General features: G+C 37.9%; 1 protein-coding gene across 1 annotated transcript in view; it reads right to left on the bottom strand.

The window, feature by feature from the left end:
• Positions 1-25,132, bottom strand: part of Tmem232 (transmembrane protein 232) — a gene marked incomplete at its 5' end in the record, with an annotated part of 281,982 nt that overhangs the window by 228,376 nt on the left and 28,474 nt on the right. The window contains 3 exons of the mRNA XM_008856022.1: positions 9,535-9,668; positions 17,652-17,818; positions 21,268-21,367. Of these exons, the coding sequence (XP_008854244.1) occupies positions 9,535-9,668; positions 17,652-17,818; positions 21,268-21,367 (401 nt within the window). The remainder of the gene's footprint in view (positions 1-9,534; positions 9,669-17,651; positions 17,819-21,267; positions 21,368-25,132) is intronic.

Genomic DNA, 25,132 nt, shown 5'->3' with positions numbered 1-25,132 from the left:
TGCCAAAAATAGAATAGAAGCATCAATTCCTGTAAACTGGAGTGTGCTGAAAGTCCAAATCGAAAATCAATGTGCATACAAAGAAGAGCTCAGGTTGACGTTGACGTGGGCTGGAACTTTGGACACAGCACTACATTCTGCTCAAGCTCATCACAATGCGGAAAAGCCTCAATTATCAGCACACTGCCATAGTTCTGATTTGAAACTAAACACATGCAAAGTGATTTATAATAATATATAATCCGGCCATTGTGTAAATAGAGACTGATGCACATTTATCTGGTTTGGCTAAGGATTAATAGTAACAATATCTATTATTTACACCCACACATTCATAAGGAAGTTAGAAACATCAGTACCTGAAAGATTCCTGGGATTTCTTTCCTTTTTATACCTATTTCCTCAATGAGCAGATTGTCATTTTTTTTAAGAATTAAAACTTCTCCAATAAGTAACATTTATAAAAGTTATTTTAATCGTGCCACAAATATTTCAGAAAACACAAAGTATATCAAAATTCATACAACATTGAAAATTTATAATGAAAGAGAGGTCAACAGTACAGCAACCCTCAGGAACAGCACAAGTCACAAATTGATCAACCTGGACTAAGCAAAGAGATGGGAAATACACACGTGCAGCACAGAAATGTGGTAGCCTTGTTGCCCCAAAGAAATGTTTTAAAAATGGAGAGAAAAATAGTAACATTAGTCTGTTTATCCTGTCTTTCATAGAACCCGAGAAAATACAGATCATCCTTTCCTTAGGTTACTGGAATTTCTAAGTATCCAGAGTCTTAATTCTGTGCTTCATGTTTGTCTCTTCATGTTTCTCAAGACTTGGGAAAACTCGGGTGATAGACATAGAAAACAGAGCTTACAGGGACATGGAAAGGAAGCGAGAAGTGAGGAAACGGGAGTGTGCTTTGTCCTTGTGGGTAAACTCTGGGAGGAGGACACGGGAGCACAGTTCTAAATAAATTGGAGCCACTGTTTTAAAACACATTGACGTCTGCGAACATAAATATCTTACTTTGAAATGTCAAGGTTTCTTCTGGTTCTGGTTAAGTAAAATGAAACCTGGACAAGCAGATTAGGGTCCATGAAAATACTATGTCAGGAACCAAGAAGAGTGTCAGCATGATTACTCTGAGAAGATCATAACTCTTACAAAGATTTCTTACAAGGGTGGGAACACAGCTCAGTAGTTAATGGTGGTGAATCCACACTGTGGATCTTTCATTTCCATGTTTCACTTTGTCTTAAGTTGTGCCAACATTAACTAAGCTGTAACTCTTGTGCCTTGTAAAGATGCTTCTTATTAAAAACTGTCAAGCTGGAAAGGGGCGCAATCACATTTATTGTAACATTGGCAGCAGATCGAAGGTGACGCATTATTGAGGGGAAAGATTTACATCCAAGAGACCAGTTACAGAAATAAAAAAGTCATGAGATGATAGGGGCTCACAGTGGGATTGTAGTCGGGAACAGACAGCAAAGGAGTAAGTCTGAAATCTAATGGATGTATTTACAACCCATTCAGACACTGCATTGAGAAAGGATGGTAGGATAGATAAGGCTTCTAGTTTGAGTAACTTAAGAGAAGAATGTGTACTGATGTAAAAGCTTATGAGGTGGGACCTTACTGGGGAAAATTAGCTCAAATCAGAGTTAGCAGAACATAATGTATTCAGGAAGAACTATTTTATTTAATTCTCTCAGAAACTCTTTAAAGTAGTTCCTGACTCTCTAAATGTGTAACAAACTGGTTCATTGGTGTAAGTGACTCATGGAAAATTAGACAGGTAGTAAAAGGTCCAAAACACAAGTTTTCTAAGTTGAGGCCAAATGGTTTTTTCACTGAATTATATGACAATGAATAAATTTATATTTCTCCCTGAAACAGACCAACTGATTATAATCAGAGCAGAGGATTTAAAAAAATCAGTGGGCCATCCAGGATATGAATTAAAGAGAATCAAGAAAATGAACAGAGGCTCTACACATTGCCATTCCCACTTGTGAAGAGAGAAGAGAGACTTATAACACACACCTTTGTCAAATGGCTCTAGTTACACTGTCCTGTAAACATGAAAGGGTTGGGGACAGAGACAGAGCAGGATGTCAGTGATCTAGCCAGAAAGAGGAGGGTGAACCGGCCATACCAAGCAGTTGACCCTTGGGGACCCTTGGTTTCATTTTTATGCAAACACAAATAGGATATGTCTGGAAAGCATTTGCCATGCTGATATAGTTTTCATTGTCTTTTGGGAACACATTCATGGAGCACATTGGATTGATGACTATGCTTAGGGGATAGGATTTTACATGATGATGCTCCACTCAAATGTCATGCTGCTCTTCTCAGCCATCTCCACTGGCCAACAATTCAATTAGAAATACAATTCATTACTTCCACGTTACATTAGCAAACCTTTGGGTTTGGCTTGTCTCCCCAGAGCAAATGTGGCAGTTTATTGAGAGTCTGAAGCAGCATCTAAAATTTAGCCACATTAGGTAGCAATCTGCTTTCCAGCAAGCTGTTTTTCTTCAGCTCTGAGCAGATAAAGGCCACTTGATAGCTGGGAGGCGCTCCTGCATTCTCTGGTCTTCCGATTCTTCTTGTTTTTGTTTATAATGTTTTGCTTTTTAGTGCTTCTTTTCCTTATTTTGGGATGTCCTGGTCCCCGGCAAGGCTGTTCTAACTCTCTGATAGCTTTCCTTGAGTCCTCCGTGATCTTGGCCTTGTTCATTTCCAGACTTAGAAATGTTTTGCTTTTGTTTTGTGTTGTAGACTGTTTAAAAAGGGCCTCATACAAGAAGGCTCACAGGAAAATCATGGGCTATCTACAGACCAAAAGAGTTAGAAGGCACAGATGAGAAACTTATTTGTGTGGACATAAGCAGTTCTGCCACTATAAAGATATATCAGTTGATTTGTTTCTCATTGCTTCAAATCCTTCTGTATTATTCTTCATTATGTTATTTTCTGATAGACAAGGAAAATGATGCTTCACAGGTTACTCCTAAAGCTCCCTGGCATTGTATTTCAGGTGTTAAAACGATGGAATCTTTGTACTAGTGTCACAGTCAAGAAAGTCTTTACAGTCTGTTTCTCACTAGACCTTTTAAAATTCCCATTGCTTCAGTATTTCTATTTATTCTCAATATGTTGCTCTTTTTCTTTATTTTTCACGGCACCACGGAACAATAACAGAGAGGCTATTTTGCCTTAGTTTGATAACTGCAGCACATTTCATTTTACCTGGAGTGACACTCTGGACAGCTATCCACGCTGTTAAGTATATATGCTAAACACTTTGCAATATGAAAAGTTATTCTTTATATTTAGTGTGATGCTATCATTAACATAGTTAATGCTTACTTAAAAATTAGTCTTTTAAAATATATTTTACATTTATTTATTTAGAGTGTGTGTGTGTGTACACAGACACACATACTCATACAAGTGTCAGGGCATACATGTGTAGGGCAGAAGACAATGTGCGGAGTCAGTTCTCTCTTTCCATAGTATGGGTTCAGAGATCAAACTCAGGTCATCAGGCTTGCTGGTGCCTTTACCTGTTGAGTGATCTTGACAGCTCTGGTCAGTCTTTTAACATCAATAGTTTTTGTTGACTATAGTCATCTTAGTAAGTTATTGTCTTAAAATGAAATTCAAACACAAAGCAGAATCAGAACTATTTGACAGTACTCAGTCACCATGTAGAAGCAGAACTATTTGACCAAACTCCAACAGCCAGCACACCCTTTCTATTATCTGCAGTCACTGGTTACCACTTTTCTCAGTTTACTCCTCGCCTCATTCAGTCAACATGCTACCTTTCCTGCCTCATTTGACGACTCCCATAATATCTTCCTAGGAAAAAAATAGTCAAGACCAGGTGACTCGAGACTCAACAATGAATCCAGATGACAGTGAATAATGCCCTGGGTAATGCCTTCTGCTGGGACTTTAGAATCTGGTTCTAGTCACTAGTAAACCTCGTAAGCTGACTTCAATATTTTCATTTTAAATAAAAATGAATAGTTTTAAATAAATAAGAATAGTTTTGTATTAGCTCTACCCCTTCAAATCTATAAAGTAGTAAGTCTAAAGATATCTGGCTCCTAAATATTAACAATCTTAAATATAAATTACTGGCAAATTAATAAATGTGTACTGAGACAATAAAGAATTAGATATTCTAAATTGTTTATATTTTTAAACTTTTTTATTTGGTAATTACCAACCATGTTATTTTTTGTGTTAAAATATAGCTTCTTTTTTTTTTAATGAAGTTAGAGTTTTCTAAGAAATAAAGTAGTTTTACTTAATTCAGTTGGTTTTTTTGTTTGTTTTCAGCAAAAGTAGAGATGGTTTATTAAGAGAGAATGCTTCTAAAAGGAGAGAAGTGAGTGGGAACAGGGAGAAAGCTCAGCTATTGCCTTGTTTCTTTGGTGTAGATTTCGGGCTTTTATGTTACGATAGCATGGGCTTCCTGCACATTTACATAGCAAGGTCTCATACATGTCTAATTAGCATCTTAAGTTTACACTCAAGGGTATATGGTTTTTATACTGAGCTATAGGTTGTTCTTGGGCACTAGTGCCACTACACCTGTATCCGTGGCAACAATGAGTTTTTGTTGGCCTTCACTGAGGAAGTTCCTGCCTTCTTTGCCAACGTGTGTATTTTCATATGCATTGCTTGTCTTTTTGAAAGCTAAATCATTATTTGACTCTCTTGCAACTTATTTACTATAAAGAATGGCCTAAATGTGTCACTAGAGCATCTAGAGCAGCCTAATTCATACCACAAAAGACTTTTAACCTTGTTTAACTTAGGAGCTCTTTATTTAAACATACCTATTAAAATCACATTGCTCTTTCCCCTCCCAGATCTGCACTCCTTCTCCCTTCCCCAGACTTGGGGTCCTGACCTGCCTTCCTGAAGCTCCCTAGCAGTCTGCTGTCTTAGCTCTCAGGTGTGCTCCAGTCACAGACATCCTTTCCCATCCCAGATATGCTTCAGGTATGCAAGCCTCCCCATAACCCCCAATCTTGGCAGAGTGAGTCACCTCTGATATCGCAGCACTCGATCCAGCGTGGAGTTCTGGAATCCTTCCTTTCCCCAGATTTGTGGTAGTAAGTCCTAGTCCCTGAAACTTCCTTACTACAGACCATCAGAGCTCTGTGAGCTGCAGATGGGACCTCCCAGACTAACCTATCTGCCAACCTATTCACCTAGCATCCCCCATTCCTGATTATCCAGGACTCTGTGGAGTAGGTCCTTGAAGCTCAACTCAAAATTTGCAGCTATCTCTAAATGCACTGAGACCTCTGCTTTCACCCCAATCGCACATCAACATAAAGTGATCCCAAAACTGAACAACAAGCACAACTTAGCTGGATCATAACCGACAAGTTGAGGAAAGAGCAAACGAAGGTTAAATAAACATCCAATAAAGACACAATCACTTACCCTTACCAAGAAATACCACCACACAAGTCCAGATGCCTAGGTCTTATAACCAAAAAGTTCTCAGGAAAATCTTGCATCTTAGACTGAACTTCCTGCGAGACTGGCCAACTGATTAGGATTTCAATGACTGCGGAGAGTTTGGAATATTGCAGATCCACAGTCTATTTACAATTTATCTTGGACCATGTTTAGCCCATTTCTGTTTCTGACTTAATATTCTTGTGACTAACAGAATGTATTACCTTAACAAAGAAAGTTTCCACCAATCAGAGTCATGAGATAGCATCTGAGACCTATAGTACAATTCCCCCAGCTTCACTATGACCTGCCTACTGAATGTCCCTACCAATGTATTTGAAGAGTGTGTTGATTTATGATCTTCGTTCTGTGACTGTAAGAAGTTCATGAAATGCTGCCTCGTTGGAACATGGTAATTGGGAAAACCTAAATCTGTGTTCACAGGCCATAGTCACTCATATTTGGCTCCAGAAAAAAAACTACCTCTTAATACCTTTTGAGGTGAGAATTAGGCTTTTTGCCTCAACTGTCCCATTGAAAAAAACCAAAAACAACATGAATAACCAAGATAATATGGCTACTACAGAAAGTAACATCCTTATTATAATGGTTCCTGAGAATGACAACTACATGCATCCACAAGACAATGATTTCAAAACAGCAATTGCAAATATGCTCAAGGGACTCAAAAGAGGATATGAATAAAAGACTGAATGAAGACCATGGAAACACAAATAATTGAATGAAATAATTTAAACAAAACAAAATAAAAAAGCCTAGAAGAAAGAAGCAAAAAGAAAGTGAAGGAAAGGGAACAGAGAAAATATTAGACCTTGAAGACAAGGTTGGGGAAATGGATCACTCAAACAAATAAAATGTCAAATCTAAAATATGCCAGGAACAGAATATGCAAGACATCTGGGACACAGTGAAAAGACCAAACATATAAATCATAAACATAAAAGAAGTAGAAACCCCAGTCGAAGGCACAGAAAATATTTCTAATAAAATCATAGAAAAAATCCTAAACATATATGCACTATATATGCAACTCACACAGGGGCACTCAATTTCATGAAAAGAAACCTTATTAATTCTAAAATCTCATATTGACTCCAACATAGTGATAGTGGGTGAGTTCAATACTGTCACCAATAGACAGGTCATCCAGACAAAAGCTAGAGAGAAACCCTGGAGTTAAACGGCACCATAAATCAAATGTACCTATCAGACATCTACAGAACATCCCACTCACACACCAAAGAATGCACTTCCTTCTCAACAGCCCATGGAATAATCTCCAAAATTGACCACATAAAGCAAGTCTCCATAAATTCAAGAAAATTGAAATATCATCTTGTATTCTATCTGACCACAAAGAATTAAAGCTAGGTATCAGTAACAATAAAAATAGGAAAATGCATAAATCATTAGAAGTTAACACACTGAATGAAAATTAGATCACAAGAGAAATCAATGAAGAAATTAAAATTTTCTTAGACCTGAATAAAAATGAAACCACAACAAATCAAAACATTTGGGACACAAGGAAGGCAGTCCTAAGAAGAAAAGTTACAGTATCAAGTACCTACGCCAGAAAATTAGAAACATCTCATATAAATTAAGATGCATCCAAAGACGTTGGAGTGCCAAGTACAAGTCAACCTAAGAAGAGAACAGGGAAGAGAAAATTTAGGTTAAGGCTGAAATTAATGGACTGGAAATAAAGAAAACAATATAAAGAATCAATGAAATGAAGATGCTTTGAAAAGATTAAAAAGAATGGCAAATCTTTAGCCAAATTAACCAAAAGAAAGAGAAAACCCAAATAAACGAACTCAGAGTTTTAAAGGGGTACATTACAACAGACACTGAGGAAATTCAGAAATCTGTAATAACATATCTTTAAAAATCTATATGCCACTAAAGTAAAAAATATAAAAGAAGTGAACACATTTCTCAATATAGCATAGAAATGGTAAATCAAAATGACATAAGTAATTTAAACAGACTCATAACAACCAATGAGATAGATGCAGTAATTAAAAATCTCTCCCAACTAAAAAGAACCCAGGACGAGATGGAAACAGAATTCTACAAAACCTTCAAAAAAGAATGAACACCAATACTCCTCAAACTATTCCATAAAATAGAAAAGGAAAAAACACTCCCAAATTTTCCCTATGAAGCCAGTATTACCCTAATACCAAAACCAGACAAAGACCCAACAAAAAAAGAAAATTATAGACCTATCTCTCTGAAAAACATAGATGCAAAACTTCTCAAGAAAAATTAATGATCCAAATCTTTGAAAGTATACAGTTAATTGTGAGAAACCTGGAATTTACTAATATGAAGTACAGTGGTATAGCATGGGCTAGTAGCAGGTGGAAGTAAGAGTTATAGTTACAAAATATATTTCAGTTGAATTTTTGGTCTTTTTGAGACAGGGTCTCCCCATAGCCTCAGGTGTCCTGGAACTCACTATGTAGACCAGGCTGGCCTTGAACTCATAGAGATCCACTCTGCCTCCCAAGTGCTACGATTAAATGCATGTACCACCATGCCCGGTGTCAGTTGAACTTTTCATTTGTTACAGTATGAAAGATGTTAATAATGATAATTGTCAATGAAAGACACCTTTCTTCCTTTGACAGAAGCAACACCTCGGATCAACTCCTTTGGAAATATCCTTTAAAATTCTTCAACACGTAAAGAAAATAGATGGCATGCCTACAGCTAGCACCATGCTCAACATGAGGCTGTGTGCTTTACAGTAAGAATGACATGCTCCACTCTCCACAACGGTCATCAAAATATCACTGGGTTCTAACCAGAACAGTTAGGCAATGGAAAGAAATTCAAGCATCCTGATAGGGAAGAAGAAAGTTTTCTACTTGCTAACAACAGTGACAAGTGATCTTACATATAGAAAACTCTAAGTTGTCTACAGAAAAACTGGTTAGAATCAATAAACAAATTCAGAAAAGTTGTGTGATACAAAAAAAGAAAGAAAGAAAACAAGAAAGTGGTTGATGGGTGAGTAGATAAAGAAAATGTGGTGATAGATACACAGGGGAATACTATGAGCCTTCAATAAAGAAAAGCACCCTGAGTTCTCTCATGATGAACTGGAGGCCACTATCCTAAGTGGAGTAAGACAAGCACAGAAAGATAAATCCTGCATGGTCTCACATGTGAAATCCAAAGAGTCCAAATTCATGGTTTAGTTGTAATGATAGCTGTCGGGTGCTTGAGGGGGCATTTCATATGCAGAAAGGAGAGATGTTAGTCAGTGTGACAGAGGTTAATTTAAACACTAGGATGAAGTTCTGGTTTACAAAGCATGGTGGCTGTAGTTAATAATGCATTGTGTTTTTCACAATTGTGAAGACAGGAGATTTTAAATGTACTCGCCAGAATGAAACAAGTATGTGAAGTAATAAATATGTTAATTAGCTTGAATTTCATCATTTCACAATATCTACACATACCATAAGCATTCCATGGTACTCCATAAATACTGATAATTATCATTTGCTAATTTATTTTAAAAAATCTTCCATGGAACCCAGACTCTTTGTAGTGCTTTAACACTTCTATTTCCTTCTTAAATTACTACATGTACTAGAGAACACTAACTCTTTCTAGCTGAGATTCTATTTTGCTAAATATTTTATATACAAAGCATAAGGAAATATATTCCCCTCAAGCATAATAAACAACTTCATTGTTGGCATTTAACATGAAAAATAGGAGGTGCTTTAGATACAGGAATGAATTTCTTATCAATAGACATTTCATTTAATAGAGACAAAGCACGCAATATATGCATGTACATCCAGCAAAGCAAAACACCGAAAAAGGATAGGAACAATTTGTCAATAAAACGAACTAATACAGAATATGCAAATTTCCCTTGTCTTTGGAACTGAGATTATAAAATTTGTTCATAGTCAACTAAGGTGTGATTAACATTTCAGTACAAAGGTTTCTCCGTGAGTTAGTCTGAATTTATAGGATCACACTTACCAGCATTTCGTTTGAAGCTGCGTTTTATGTAACAGGAGATGTTCAAGCACTTTATTCAACTGAGGACTATTATTCTGAACACAAGACCAGGCAGCAACACAGTGCCAGAGCAGGTGGTTGACATTGTATCTTCCCTGATTCAAATGCAAATGGTTGTGAAATTAAAATATGGAAGTATGTTCTTTGACTTGAACAAAAATGAATATAAATTTTAAATATGCAAATTAAAATACATATTCTCTTACACTTCATGTTTTACTGAGTGGAATAACAAGTATATTTTTGTTAAGTATATGTAGTTGATATGAGTCTAATGTTTATATTTTCACACAAGTCCTTGTGTTTAATGAATCAGTCTACAATAAGACAGAAAGTCTATGTCTTCTAAAGGATCCTGTCAGACACCTTGTGCTTCTCAGACCCCACGTGTCTTGGTTCTCCAGGACACTTGAGCAAGATGAGAACAAAGATAAAGCATCAAAGTGGGTTCTGAAATGTGAATTTCTACTTTTAACAACTAAGGCATATGCCTTATAGAGCATGGTGGTGCCTTTTAAGCAGGTGTTTTTTGAAAACCACACATTTAGACTTATTGTCTATTAGACTTTCATGCCTGTTTGTTTTTTCTGTGTTCTCTGGCAGCTTCATTAGATAATTGGTTGCTGAAGTGGTTGGCATACCTGACAACACAGCACTCTCATCGAATTTTATTTTACCAGTATCCAAATGCACAACCTCTACATGTACTGATTATGAACTTAGTTCATATTTTGTGCTGTTAAAAAAAAAAAAAAAACCCTCTTGCCAGGAGTGGTAGCACACACCTTTAATCCAGCACTCAGGAGGTAGAGACAGGCGGATTTCTGTGAGTTCAAGGCCAGCCTGATCTACATAGTGAGTTCCAGGACAGCTGGGACTACAGGGAGACCCTGTCTCAAAAAGACCAAAAAAAAAAAAGAAAAAGAAAAGAAACACTCTTAAGCTGGAGAGATGGCTCAGTGGTTAAGAGGTTAAGAGCATTGATTGCTCTTGCAGAGGACCCGGGTTCAATTCCCAACACGCACATGACAGCTAACAACTGGCTCTAACTCCAGTTCCAGGAAATCGACGACCTCTTCTCTCCTCCCTGGGAACTGCACAACATGGCTGCATGTCTACCTGCAAGCAATACACTCTCAGAGATAAAACAAAAATACTAAATAAAATATTGAAAAAAAAAAAAAAACATTCTTAGGTGCACTGGCTGCTCTTGAAGGGGACTTGGGTTTGGGTTCCAACACGCACATGGCAGTTAACTGCCTGTAACTCCAGTTCCAGGAAATCCAATGCCCTCTTCTGGCCTCCACAGGTGTTACATGCACATGGTGCATCTACATCCATGCAGGGAAACACCCATTAGAAGAAAGCAAGAAAGGGATGGAGGAAGGAAAGGAGGGAGGGAAAGAAGGAAAAGAAAAACTTTGAACCTAAATCACTTCTTATGTAAAATATCATAACTTAATTTAAAGATAATTTTCATGTTGAGTACTCTTAGAAAGCTAAAAGATCATATGCAATTTCAAACTAAGGCCTTTCAAATTTCTTGTCAACTGCTCAGTTAGGTCTTACAGATGTATACTGTTTCTCTTCCTGTTGGAGATGGTCAGATTCTGACATACAGGCACGAATCAGACAAAGTCTGTAGGGAGCTTGCTGGCCCTCAAGCAATAATTCAGAAAAGACAATGGAAACAATCCATGCTTGGGGTGTGACTATATTCCACAGAAAAGCTTTCTTCTGAAATAATGCAAGACTGAGACATGCTGACTTCAGTAAATGCACATATAACTCAATTTTCTCCTTACTGGTGGCGCCCATTCAGGAAGTAGAAGCCACATAAACAAAATTCTCCTCTCAAATAGACTTGGATGTCTCAGCCTGTGTGTCTGGCAATCTTTAGGCTGCAAACTTATTCCACGTAAATAAGAATTTAGATATGTTTTGAAACTTTGGGATGACTTGACCAATTAATTTAAAACAATACTTTTCTTTCTAAATCACATGGGTACATAAACTATTCAGTTAGGTCAAAACTATGTGTGCTAACACACTTAGAAGCATTTGATAAGGAAAGCAGCAGGAGGCAGGCTGTGTGACACAGGCCCATAATTCCAGTGTGAGGGAGGCCGAGGCATGAGGAGTCCAAGTATGAGGGCAGCCTGGGCACCTTAGCGAGACAAAAATTATGACCAAGACTTACATTTTATTTTTAGTTTTATACGTCATTTTTATTCATCGTGAAGAAAGATAAAATATGGCCTCCGATGTCTGGGACTGCTTTGACATTGCATTTGCAGGCTGGTCTGACACAGCCAGGTCACTTTGATTTGTTGGACATAAAAACAAAATATAAACCTCAGATATTACTCTGAAACCATGATAAAGAAAACCATTTAACAAATTTTATTCCAAAGCACAAACACAATGTCACTGTGCCACCTACAAAATAGCCTGTCTTAGAATTACCCTTTCTTTCCATTGCGACCAAACCTAGAAAGAACACCTTTTTCCTCCGACTCCCTGATCTCTCCAAGTCCCAATCCTGTAAAAACGCATTCTGTGCTCCTGATAAGACGTTCCTCAGCTCATAGCTCCTCCTGGAGTGCCCCCTTCTCTCTGTTTTTCTGCCCTCACTCCTCCTTCTCTCCAACAAGAAATGAGCCCCATTTGTCTGACAGAGATGTGTTCCTCTTGACCTCTGACAACAAGCCTGTGCATTATAAAAAGCAAATTTATCAAAGTTGGATGAATTAACATAATAATGGTAATCATGTGATTTAATCCAACTGTCACAGACCAGGAAAGGGCAGTGCTCTGGGAGTTGTTATGTGGCACGAAGTTCATGGCCTTTACATTAAGTCACTCTAATATAACTAAGAGATAAACACTATTTACAAACTGTCAGCAAGAACACAGAAATTAAGAGTACATGTTTAAAAACATTGTAACAACTTGACAAAATAATTATATAGATGTTCAATCTAATAAAAAAAGACATGCTTTATTTTTGTTTTTCTATAACTCATTACATTTTTTTAAATTTGCCAATCTGTGATGGTTTAGAAATTGAAAAAAAAAGTGTGGGGGCTGGGAAGATGGTTCACTCAGTGAAGTGTCTGTTACACAGGAATGAGGGTCTGCATTTGAATCTACCCGGCTCCCAACAAAGATGGGCACAGTAGTCTATGTGTAGGCCTATAATCCCAGTAATGGAGGGGCAGGCTAGAAACAGGAAGATCCTTACAGCTTACTAACCCAGCCAGGCTTCCTAATCAATAAGCTCTAGATTCAGTGAGAAACTTTGTCTCAAAACCTAAAGTGGGAAGTTTCTCTGACTTCCACACACATGCACATGCATACACATATGCATGCACACAGGCACACATGTGAACATGTACACATGTACATACAACAAAAAGCAGAAAAGGGAAAAAGTGGAAATGACTCTTTACCGGAGATCGTTTGAAAAGCACGAAGCACAGAACGTGGTGACTTCAAAGTACATTTTTTTCCACCCTTGCCTCCCTTCCTGCTTTCCTTCTTTCCTTCCTTCTTTTTGTTAACCTTTTACGACCTCCTGTGCTTCTTTCTACTTTCTGCCCAGCTCCAAACTGTCACTTGCAGCTTGTTCAACATAACTACACCAGCCTGGCATTTATTAGAGTCTTCGTATAAAAACTTTGAGTGACTGATCAGGCTCTTGCAAAAGGAGCTTTGATGTGTGAGCTATTTTGGCTGCTCCACAAGTAGGTTTAGAGTTCAATCCTGTTTTCAGTCATTTGAAGCGTGGTTGACATTGTCATGAAAGGACCTCTCAACACAAATGTGTCACTCAGGTCACAACATGAGTCACATGGGAAGGCTTCTAATTTTAAAGAACCTGTGTCTCATCACAATACAACTCTTAATGTCTATTTACACTTACACTATAGCATAAAACTGTCCAGGATTTAGACCATGCCTTTTGCTTCCTGAGATAAAGTGCTTACTGAGGATGAGGTTGTTAATCACATTATAATGTAAGATTGGTGGATCTGCTACATCTTGAGAAACTCTTTGTACTTTAGTTGGAACTGTTTAATAAAGGCTCTACTCCATTTTAGCTGAGATGAAAGCATGGTTTCTCCAAGGAAGTATCTTCTTATTATGATATGACAACAGTGCTTAGAAAATTCAGCACTGCTAGTGAGCAAAGGACAGACTGGAAAATTCAATCCAGTGATTGGGTCCTGCAATCCGCAGAGCTAATTAAAGTGCACTATTTGTCAAACCCTGTGTCTGGATCACTTAAAAGGAGAAGCAGGCTCTAGCAGCAGTGGAAAAGAATTTTCCTATTTGTAAGTAGAGCTGATATTTATATTGCATACATTATAATATGTAAATTTTCTAGAATTTTCAAAGCAGGGATTGCAAAACAAATTCAGTAGCTATGCTTTGACTCCATTTTATGTAAGTGTTAAAAATTGAATGTGTTACAATGGTCAACATATGCTGTGGGTAGACCATTTAGTATTATCTGAGTATAAAGGCTATAGGGCTAAATCAATAGATCCTAGGCTGTAATACACTAACAATAAGGAAAGTAGGAAGGAGGGATAGAGTGCAGCTCTGATATTATGTTATCTCTGTTTTTCCTTTATTTCCCCAGAAGGGAGAATGAGATGGGTATTGAATGGGCAGATGCTCAACTGAGCTGGAGAGGCTGGCTCAGATGAAACCACACTGGAGAAATTGGGTGGAAACCAGGCAACTTTAGGGCTTGCAATCAAGCAATGAATCAGTGCTGATTAGCCGAATCAGTAATTTAGGAGCAATGTGATCACCCTATCTGTTATAGTCTTTGTATTATGAGGTAATTGGAGGAGAAAAAGAAAGCAATAAACCTGACAGCCCAACTCTGTTATAATTCCCTCAGAGAATCATATGGATAGAGCTGCAATGGGATTTAGGAGTGATTGAATTTAAATCCTTTGTTCTATGAAGGGGAAAAAAATACAGAAAGGCTCAGTAACTGCACGCCACTCTCAGCAGACACATGCCCTCCATGAGCGGCAGCTCTGCCCCTTCCACCTTGGCCTGAGCTGTGCAGCAGCACACTGGCACTCACTCACACCAAGAAAGATGAAGATGGATTTGTCCTTCAAGAGCTCCAGCATCAACACTGAGAGTGGCCCACGCCACAGCAGAATATGCAGCTAAGACCGCATGGTTCCATGTGTGTTTAGAGATAACACTCAGATCATTGCATTAGCTTAATACAGCCATACTCTCCAGTGAGAATTGTTATAAACTGTCTTTGTTAAAGTGAATACCTAAGTTTTTTTCAATTATCATTACTTATGTTTTCATGGAACTTCATTTACAGATTACATGTTTACTTATTCATTTACAATCTTCACAACAAAGCAGTGAATGAATAGTTAGAGCCAATCTGATGGTGATGATGATGGTGATGGTGATGATGACGATGATGATGATAATGATAAAAGTGGGTAGAACTTTATAAAGGATGAGGGAATGGAGGTCAAGGAAACTAACCAGGCCTCCTCTGGACCACACAGACAGTTGGCAAGCAGGTTGCAACTCTTCATGATCAATGTTCTTTCTGTTGCTTAATATCTTACTGTAGGTTGTCATCAAAACATTTGTTTAACTTTAAAACATATTCCTCTTTTTGCATGGCATAATTTGTGATCATTAGTAATTATAACCTAAAGATTCAAATTACTGAGCATGTCACTCTACGGTTTATCACTAACGAGCCAAGAGGAAAAAACTTAGGCTTTAAAAAGTTTTTAACAATCCATGACAAAATACATTTTCTCATCTATTAAATTTATAGCTAATGCTAGAAAGCCCCTAAGGGAAGGGGGAAACACTATGAGGTCATATTTAACTAAAGGTTTAAAAAAAAAAGAATTCTCTGGTTTGAGCTTGTATAAGACCTGTGCCACACTAAGGGACATTTGGGGATACAAATCAGACTCCATAGGCCATATATATATATATATGTATATATGTGTTTATATGTGTATGTATATATGTATGTATATACATGTATATATGTGTATATACATGTATACATACATATGAGTATATATGTATATATACTCTTTTATGTATATGAAAGAGTACATTAAATTGGGCAGGGGGCAGTAGTGGAAATGTGGATAGGAGAGGGGATTTAAATACCACCAAACTATATTGTTTAAAAATTGCAAAAATTCAATAAAAATATAATAAGAAAAGAAGGAAGGAAGGAAGGAAGGGAGGGAGGGAGGGAGGGAGAGAGAGAGAGAGAAAAAAAAGAAAGAAAGAAAGAAAGAAAGAAAGAAAGAAAGAAAGAAAGAAAGAAAGAGGGATTCTCCCAAATTTTTTTGTTGTTTCGGATTACATTAGGTTACAAGTATTTTCCAGGCTGATGAGATGGCTCAGTGGATAAAACACATGTTGTACAAGCATGAGGACTGGATTTCAATCCTCAGACCCACATAAAAGCTAAGCTGGCTTGTAGCCTACCTGTAATCCTGCCTCTCTGGAGTGGGAGACAGGCCATGGCAGGGCAAGCCAGCTAAAGAGATTAGCCAAATGGAGTGGGCTAGCTCCAGGTTCTGGAAAAGACTCTGCCTCCATAAACAAAGTGGAAAGTGACAGAGAAAGATACTCGAGGCCAATATCTGGTCATAAACACATTCAAAAGGATTTTTCCTTTTTTTCAGAAATTGAAAAGAATAATTTTCTATTTATAAATTATGAAAAAAATCAAGGTTTCATAGTGGTCACAACTATTTTTTTAGAAAACATTTGAGGAAAGGAAATGGAGATTATTAGTTCAGAGGCTGAAGTCGATGTCCTTTGAAGAACATCCGACTGTAAGTTATACACGATTACATGATTCTTTGTACTTATGTTTGCATAACTACAGCTTCTTGCATAAGTTGATTTCTAACAATATAGGTAGGAAATTTTTTAACCTCATATACTGGAATTACTTTAATCTCTCAATTTGAACTTTTTAAAGTTTTAATATTTTTTTATTTTATGTGTATGAGTGTCTTGCCTGGATGTATGTAAGTGCACCCATGTTGTGCAACCCAGAAGTCAGAGGTCGGTGTCGAATTCCCCTGGAAATGGAGTTACAAATGGTTGTTAGCGGTCATGTTGGTGCTGGGGATCAAACCCGGGTCCTCTGCAAGAGCAGCCAGTTCACTTAATCCCTGAGCCATTTGTCCACCCCCTCTAAAAAGTTTTTAAAACATGTGTGTTTGTGCATGCTTAAATTTTATGTGCATGAGTAGTTTTTTTTATTATTTTAATTTTACGTGTATGAGTGTATTGCCTGCATGTAAGTGAGTGCACCCGTGTCGTGCAATGCCGCGGAGGTCAGAAGAGGGCTTTGGATTCCCCTGGAACTGGAGTTAAGGACAGTTCGTAGCCGCCACTCATGCACAGGTGCTGGGAACCGAACCTGGGTCCTCTGCAAGAGCAGTCAGTGTTTTTAACTGCTGAGCCATGTCTCCAGCACCTGTGCATGAGTGTTTTGCCTGCAAGTATGTAAGTGCACCCATGTTGTGTAATGCCCGTGGAGATCAGTCACTAACGACTGTCAGTCATCATGTGGGTGCTGGGAACCCGACAGGGGTCCTCTGCAAGAGCAGCCAGTAGTCTTAACCACTGAATCATCTCTCCAACCCCCCACTTTTTTTTAACTTTTCAGTTGCCTCCAACAGCATATTAAATGTGTTACATATGACTCAAGGAAACATAAATGTTATGTTATGTTGCAATTTTTACTTAAATAGCTGAGATACAACCTATATAGAAGTATTACGCCATCCTTCCCCTTAAAGTAACAGTGGTGTGTGCATGGTGATGTCCCATTCCTGATGCAGCGATCTACTCTCAGGATGTGTGTATAGGTCTGTATGAGGCTAAAGTGTGCGCTATTCATCCCTCCACGTCCCACCTCCCCAGCTAAACTAATCGTCAACAACGTTGCTGAACTGAAGAGAAAGTATTTAATCCCAGCGATCGTACACATATGCAACAGGATATACCCACCATATCTAATTACCTACCACATCAGAATCTATGTTCCCCAGTTCCTCCATATTTTCCACGGGACTGAAATCTGATTCAGAATGGAGTTCTCTTTTAAATATAATTTCCGATGTTTTCAAGATGAACTGCACATTTGAAAGGATGTTTGGATACTTGTCATATGATTTTCCGGAGAAATAAAGTGCTATTGTAAGAAAAAGTATTTGTGAGAAAAACTTTATTACTATCTTGCATTGTGCTTCATTTGTCTTTTCGTTACTAAAATATAATTAAATTCGGTACTTCAGTGCTCTATTGAGCATTTGTCCACCTAAGATTTAATGTTACGTCTGCCCTCTGGTGGTGATGAAGAAAACTACAATTTAAATAATTGGCAAATTTGAATTTATATAATTTAGAACAGGTTTGCATAATGATTGAATACCCAGCAAAGTATTGTTATTATTCAACAATGCTGGGCAGTTTTAAACTGTACATATTTCAAGCAATAATAATATATGCTCTACTTAACAGATACTTTGACATTGTAATCCTACAAATAATTCAGTTTCATTATCGCCAACCCGTGATTTTAAAGTTCATACAATATAGGCTAAAATTTTATAATGTAACATAAAATTATGATATTTTATCATATGATATGAGCCATCTTCTTTCTGTTCTTTATGTAAACTTCTATGCCATTTCTGAGTCCAATGGGAAAAACTAGTGATAGGCATTCTTCTAGAGGACAGCTACAGGAAAAGGTAGCTGAAGGCAGGTGCTGCCTAAGGCTGTACCTAACAGTAGCTGCTAAAGAGGCAAATAGTAAGTGCCCATCCTTTTATGAAATAGCAAAGATGTTAATTTTCTTGAGATGTGTCCACAAAAAGAAACTACTATGAAAACTTGAGATTTTATTCAACTAATTTTTCAAGAATTTTGTGGCTACCATCATCTGAATATTTAATCAGTGCCATATTCAACATGTGAAGAGTTAAAAACATTATTTAAAATTGCTGAAAAAGAGACTGGGTAGAAATACTTGCTATGTAAGCATGAGGACGTGAATTTGAATCCCCAGCCCTCACATAAAAAAAGCCAGGCATGGTTGCACATGCCTATAATTCCAGCACTGGGAAATGGAGACATACATCTAGAGAGCTCATTGCCAACACGCCTGGCCAAAAAGGTGAGTTCACAGTTCAGTGAGGGACCCTGCCAAAAAGAAGCTGCCCAAACATCCTGCTCTGGCCTGCACATGCAATGCACGGGCACGTGAACTGGCACTCATGTGCACACACCATACATACATGCACAACACACAATGCACACACACGTTACTAAATAAATCAAAACAAGTGCCATGGTAGACAATTCTTATTCTAACTGTCCTTAGCTTTGTGCAGAACCAGGACATGTAGTAAGGAACCTAGTCGGTTTCTCAACACACTTTTACTATTACTTTCTGTTCTCTTCTCCAAGAAATTCCTCCTCTCATATCAGCCTCTCCTCTCACTTACAGAATCTCATTCATTATATAACGTACTTATTTTATTTTCTTTTGACCTGAATTTTTTCATCCACACTCACTTTTTTCCCACATTTGTGCATTTTATTTGGGTTACATGATGGCAGGCTTCCGTGTGGGTTCTTTATACTCTCTTTACCCCAGTTAACGTCAGCATCCCTCCTATTTACCTCCCTTTTACCAAGGCTCTACTAGCCCCCCTCCCTGAATGAACTCCACTCCATGGCCCTTCCTAGTTTCCTAGCTTTCACAGGTGCTCCATGTAAAACAGACAGAACTAAAGAGTGGAAACCAGGATCTAAAGATGAGAGAGAATGTACAGAGTTTATCTTTCTGGGTCTAGCTTACCTTACACAGTATAATGTTTTACTAATTCCATCCATTTCCCTGAAATTTTCATAATTTTATTTTTCTTTACAGCTCAATAAAATTCCAATTCTGTATATGTACTCCACATTCATTATCCAGTCACCAGTCAATGGACATCTAGAATTCCTTTTCTTACTTACTGTAAATAGTGTCACATTGAACATGGATTTTCAGGTATCCCTGTTGTAAAGGACCCCGGAGTGGCATACCTGGGATCACACAGACATTTTTCTTTCTAGTTTTTTGAGAAACCTCCAGAGTGATTTCCAAAAAGTGACTAAACTTGTTTACACACCCACATCCAAGCCACCATTTGTCATCACTGATGATACCCATTGATGATACCCATTCTAACTGGGGTGAGATGGAATCTTAAACTAGTTTAATCTGCATTCCCCTATAGTTAATAATGTTGAACACTTTTAAGTGATTCTTAGTCAGTTGCATTTCCTTTTTTAGGGAAATTCTCTTTTAATTAGGTTGTTTTCTTATTGTTTAGTTTTTAGTTCTTTGTATATCCTCCTATTGACATATTTTAAATCAACATTTATAATTTAACTTTGAAATAGTTCACAGTCTTTGTTTTACGCTTAAAAAGTATGTTCTTGTTTACCTCCATCACAAAATGGAGAGATGCCCAAGATGGTCTGATCACAGAAACTCAGTTACACTATCTCCCAGTGCTTCAACATGTTGATGCCTCTGAACTTTCCTCTTTGGATGCCACTGATTTCCTTCCCACTCTCCTAAGGTTTGTTTTACTAAGCTCTGTAAATCCAACAATCCACAAAATGCTATGGCTCCCCAAGACTTGGTTTGGAAAATCAGTTTCTCCTCTTCCCAGAACACTGTCTGGTTATCTTAGTTTCCTTAACAGTCTATGTTCTAACGTTCACTTTTCTGTAACCATCAAATTATGTCTAACATTTTCCCAAATATTGACCCTATTAGTCATTATCTAAAACTTTAACTTCCTCCAGATTTCTCTATTTCCTGTACATGTCTCCTAGATCCAATTGACTAAATTCAGTCTCTCTCCTAAATATTTCTAAATATTTTACCACAATCTATTCCCTTTATAATCAATCACATTTTTAATATTCCTTCCTCCACAATTCCTTCTTTCCAGTATAAAAGTGAGTGCATATTATGTGTGTTGAACTGTAATTCAAATATTTCTTCCTCTGAGTGTCAATCAAAACAGTTTGAAAAACATTGCTTTATAATGCTGAGATCTTCTGCTGTGCACTCACACACTGAGCTGGCTTCCTGCATCCTCTCCTTATTCCAGTCCAGCATCTACATTGCCAACAGACTAACCTTATTAAAATATGAATTTAACATTTTGTAGTTTGGTAGCTATTATTACAGATGAGAAAACTGAGTCACAGTCACCACCATACACTTACGGAGAAAATGAAAAGCTGATCACAGAAGGCTGGAGGTGGACGGGGAAGGGATGGGGAAGGGGAAATGTTAGCGAAAGAGCACCACTAGTGATCTGGGCTCAGGTGCTTCCTCAAAGTGTTTGGTTCATTCAGATCACTAAGAGACTGGAATTAAATGCTCGCAAGAAATGGAAAGCATGAAGGAAAACAAATGCTGAACAAACGCAGCCTGACCCAGTAGCTAACACGACAGCTATTACATTTCATGAAACATAAAAACATCTTATGCTCTTTACAGTAACAGTCTGAGCGCCTTAAAACCTAGCATAAAACATTTATAAGCATGGAAAATAAAAGATATCCTACCGTATAAATATGGTTGCAGCCTAAGTAAATGTTGTTTAAAACTTTCTAAGTGACCATGCAGGAAAAATATAAAAAGCCGTAAGAAGATCAAATAGCCAATCTGTCAAGAGAGAAAAAAGAAAAACATTTTTGTATTGCATCAATAAATGCTTAAAAACCATAGAGAAAGATAAACCATTTTATTATTACATTTACTCTTGATAAAACAATTTCAAACTCAGTTGATATTATGTGTTTTTGAAATAACACATTTATGTCAAGATTGAAATGCTAATTCACCCACCAAAAATCTTTTATAAATCACCTCTAGCTTGCCTCAAATAGCTGATACTGAATATTACCTCATTCTAGAGAAATTTTTTTTTCAAATTGCAGCTCATGGCCCTTAAGTTAAGACTCATGAAATCAATTGAGAGGGGGCTTTTAAAATAAAATATAAGAGAAGAGAAAATATCATATTGTATTTCACAGTTTCCTTTTTTTAATATCTAAGTGAGTGTATATTATGTTAGATCACAATGTGATATATATATATATATATATCTTCATCTTCTTATGGTTCATAACCAAGGCAATTTTAAGAACAAATTTTAAGAGGTCTGAGAAATTCTGTTTCTCATAGTACTGAAGTAGCTTCCTTATTTTAAAAAAGTCAACGTCATTAAAAACAAGCACTGTAAAATCTTTCTTCTGTGACTTAAAAATACATCCACAGCTAAATTTGTTTCACAAGCATACAGAAAATGAAATATCTGAAAAATACATGACTTCACATAAATTAGGAAAAACATAAATAATAAAAATAAATGGAATACATACTGTATAAGTTTCAGAATCAAAGAAATGAATAAAGTAATAACAATAGGAGCCACTCTCACCTATGCATACACCTGCAAGAGCTCAAACATTCTTAAGAGTAATACAAAATACTATATGAGATATACATATATATCAAAATACATAAGCAAGAACAGTTTCAATGCTCAAGTCAACCATAGTAAGAAAATAAGGAAAACAAATGGCATTAGAGGATTTTTAATCTGGGACTGTATTTTTTCAAATCCATGCACTTTCTATTATAACCCTGGAATTCAACTACTTTTTAAATTTTCACCAAAAACTTCTATCATTAAAATAAATTTGAGGTCACAACTCTCTCATTAGTTAGTTAGAGCCTCTTCAGACTGTCCCCAACCCCACCATGGGGCTAATCCCCCTCCTGCTCATGCCCTCCTGAGAACTCAGATTCCTCCCACTGGGTCTTGATACCCCTGCTCCAGGACCAGGTACATTCTCCCTGCTCCAGAGCTCACATCTTCTCTGCTTAGTTAGTTAAACCCCACACACACCAGCAACATTGCTACCTTGAGCCTAGGCCCCGTCCTGTTCTTCCTGCCTGAGAGTTCCAGACTAGCCTGTCAGAACCAGGCCACTGGATCTCCATAGTCTTGAATTGGGCCTAGGCCCCTTCACCCTGCTGGAGACCTTTGGAATCATCTCATCCTGCCATTAAAAAAATCAAAAGTGAGAATCTGAGGCAAAAACCAACCAACTATGCATACCTGATCAGAAAGCAAAAAGGTACATTGTGGGAGACAGGCTTGAGCCTAGGGTGATATTGCAACTGTCAGGGTCACATGGTTTCCAGGAATCCAGGCTCTGTAATCTGAAACCCAGTATGCTAATGAGGCATCCTACCCTCTATTCTGTGATAGGATGTTAAGTCTGTTATGCTAATAGAATGATGCTAATAAGGTATCCTACTTGCTGTACTGTGATAGGATGCTAAACCTGATATGCTAATAAGGTGTCCTACTTGCTGTGGTGTGATTGGACCACTACCCCGATATAAGCTTGTGCCTTCCTGCAATAAAGCAGACCTGTGTTACTGAACCTGGTCTCCTGTGTCTGAATGTGGCTCCGCTGACACAGTCTCCTCACCAGGCCTAGGGTCCGGGACTGGGCAGAAGTGGCGCGGCGATGACAGGAGGCAGCACAGGCCAAGCAGAAGAGCTGCCTCAGCACCAGGTGAGCAGAGGAGCAGCCTTGAAGCCCATGAGAATGAAGGAGCGGCACCTACAAGAACAGAGGAGCGGCTGCCTCTGGCACTGATCACAGTACATCAATAACATAAACAGAACCAAAGTTCAACTAAACAAAGGCAGGCTAGTATTGCCTATCATACACACAGCCAACAAAAGAAATCTGTGTGTCCAGGCCATAATGCAAAAATCACAAATAATATGAGAAACCAAGATAATATTTCCACACTAAACCCATCAGTCCTACAGAAGTGTATTACAATGAGAACTTCCCAGAGGAACCCAGGGAAACAGAATTTAAAAGAACAATCTTAAAAATGATGATCAAATAATTCAAAGACTTTAAAGTACATGCAAACAACTCGAACTAAAAGAAGATAGGAATAAACACCTGACTGAGGCTCAAGAAAATATGAGCATATGGCTAAATGAAATAACAAAGACAATTCAGCACTTAAAAGGTGAATTCACAAAAGACATTGAAGACAATTCAAGACAAAATGAAGCTGAAACTGAAAAATTCAAAAAGTCAGTGTAAACGACAGGAGAACTTACCAGCAGAATGAATGAAATGGAAAGGAGAATATATTCAGACTGGATGACAAAGCTGAAGATCTTGACAACTCAGACAAAGAATATGATTTTTTAAACCAAAGGGTAAAATATGCAGAAAATGTGGGACACCACGAAAAGACCAAATCATCATAGGCAAAAGGAAGGAAAAGAATCCCTGGCCAATGGCACTGACTAGATCTTCAATAGGATTATAGATGAAAACTTCCCTAAATTAAGAAAAGATATATCTATATAGATACAAAAAGCACACACACCAAATAGACAGGGTCAGAACAGAAACTCCCCACAGCATATCATAGTAAATGTACAGAACAAAAAGGGGATACTGAAAGCTGCAAGAGTAAAACAAGTTACACTTAAAGGAAAGCCCATCAGAATTACAGCTGACTTTTCAATGAAAATATGAAAACCAGAGGAGCCTGAAGCAAAATATTCCCAGTTCTAAATGATCATAAAGAAGTCATGTCCACCAAACCAGCTATACAGAGATAACTGAAGCATCACAAAGGACTGAAGAAATAAATTACCATACCCAAAAATGCTACAGAAAGAAAATAAATGAATTTTTACAAAGAAAAACATAAAATAACACTAAGAATATATGGGGCATGCGTTCTCTCTGGTCACACTCCCAGAATGGCACGGTGGATCCGTAGGCTCCCCCGCCGTTGTGCGCATGCTCTCTGGTCACAGGTGTCTCTGGCCACGGCGGCGGGTGCCCTGCAGGCTTTTCCCAGCAGCTCGTTCTTGTGTCTCTGGAAGCTTCTCTGCTGCAGGAGCGTTGTCCTGCCAAAATCCTGTCCCTATTCCACCCGTGTACTTTTCCTCTGGATGCGAGGTCCACTGGCCACTGAACCCCACAGAAAAAGTACGGGGACAGCGAAAGCTAGGATGTCCGCAAGTCGGTCACGAGGGAGTGCTGCTCCCCGGGGAGACTAGATTGCAGGCAGGAGACACAGGCTCAGTCTACAGCTTTTTACTCCAAGTCTCAGTGACCCAGTGATCCTACTCTAGTTCCAGCTCCGCTTCTAGCCCCCAATATTGAGAGAAGAATAGGATATTTATACCATGGGGATAGTGGTAAAAGCTTTGGCTGTTAGATGCTTTGTGAGGCATTCTATTTACATATGGAAGTGGGTTTCTGCCAGACTGCTGTCTGCCTGAAAAATCACACAGGAAGGCATGGTATTCCTAAAGCCTGAGGCCATGTTTATGTTATGGCATTTGTGGCGGACACTTCAAAAGGA

This window comes from Nannospalax galili, unplaced genomic scaffold (genome assembly GCF_000622305.1).
Source record: "Nannospalax galili isolate Female #2095 unplaced genomic scaffold, S.galili_v1.0 scaffold27, whole genome shotgun sequence".
NCBI lineage: Eukaryota > Metazoa > Chordata > Mammalia > Rodentia > Spalacidae > Nannospalax > Nannospalax galili.
This window is presented reverse-complemented; position numbering and strand designations above follow the sequence as displayed.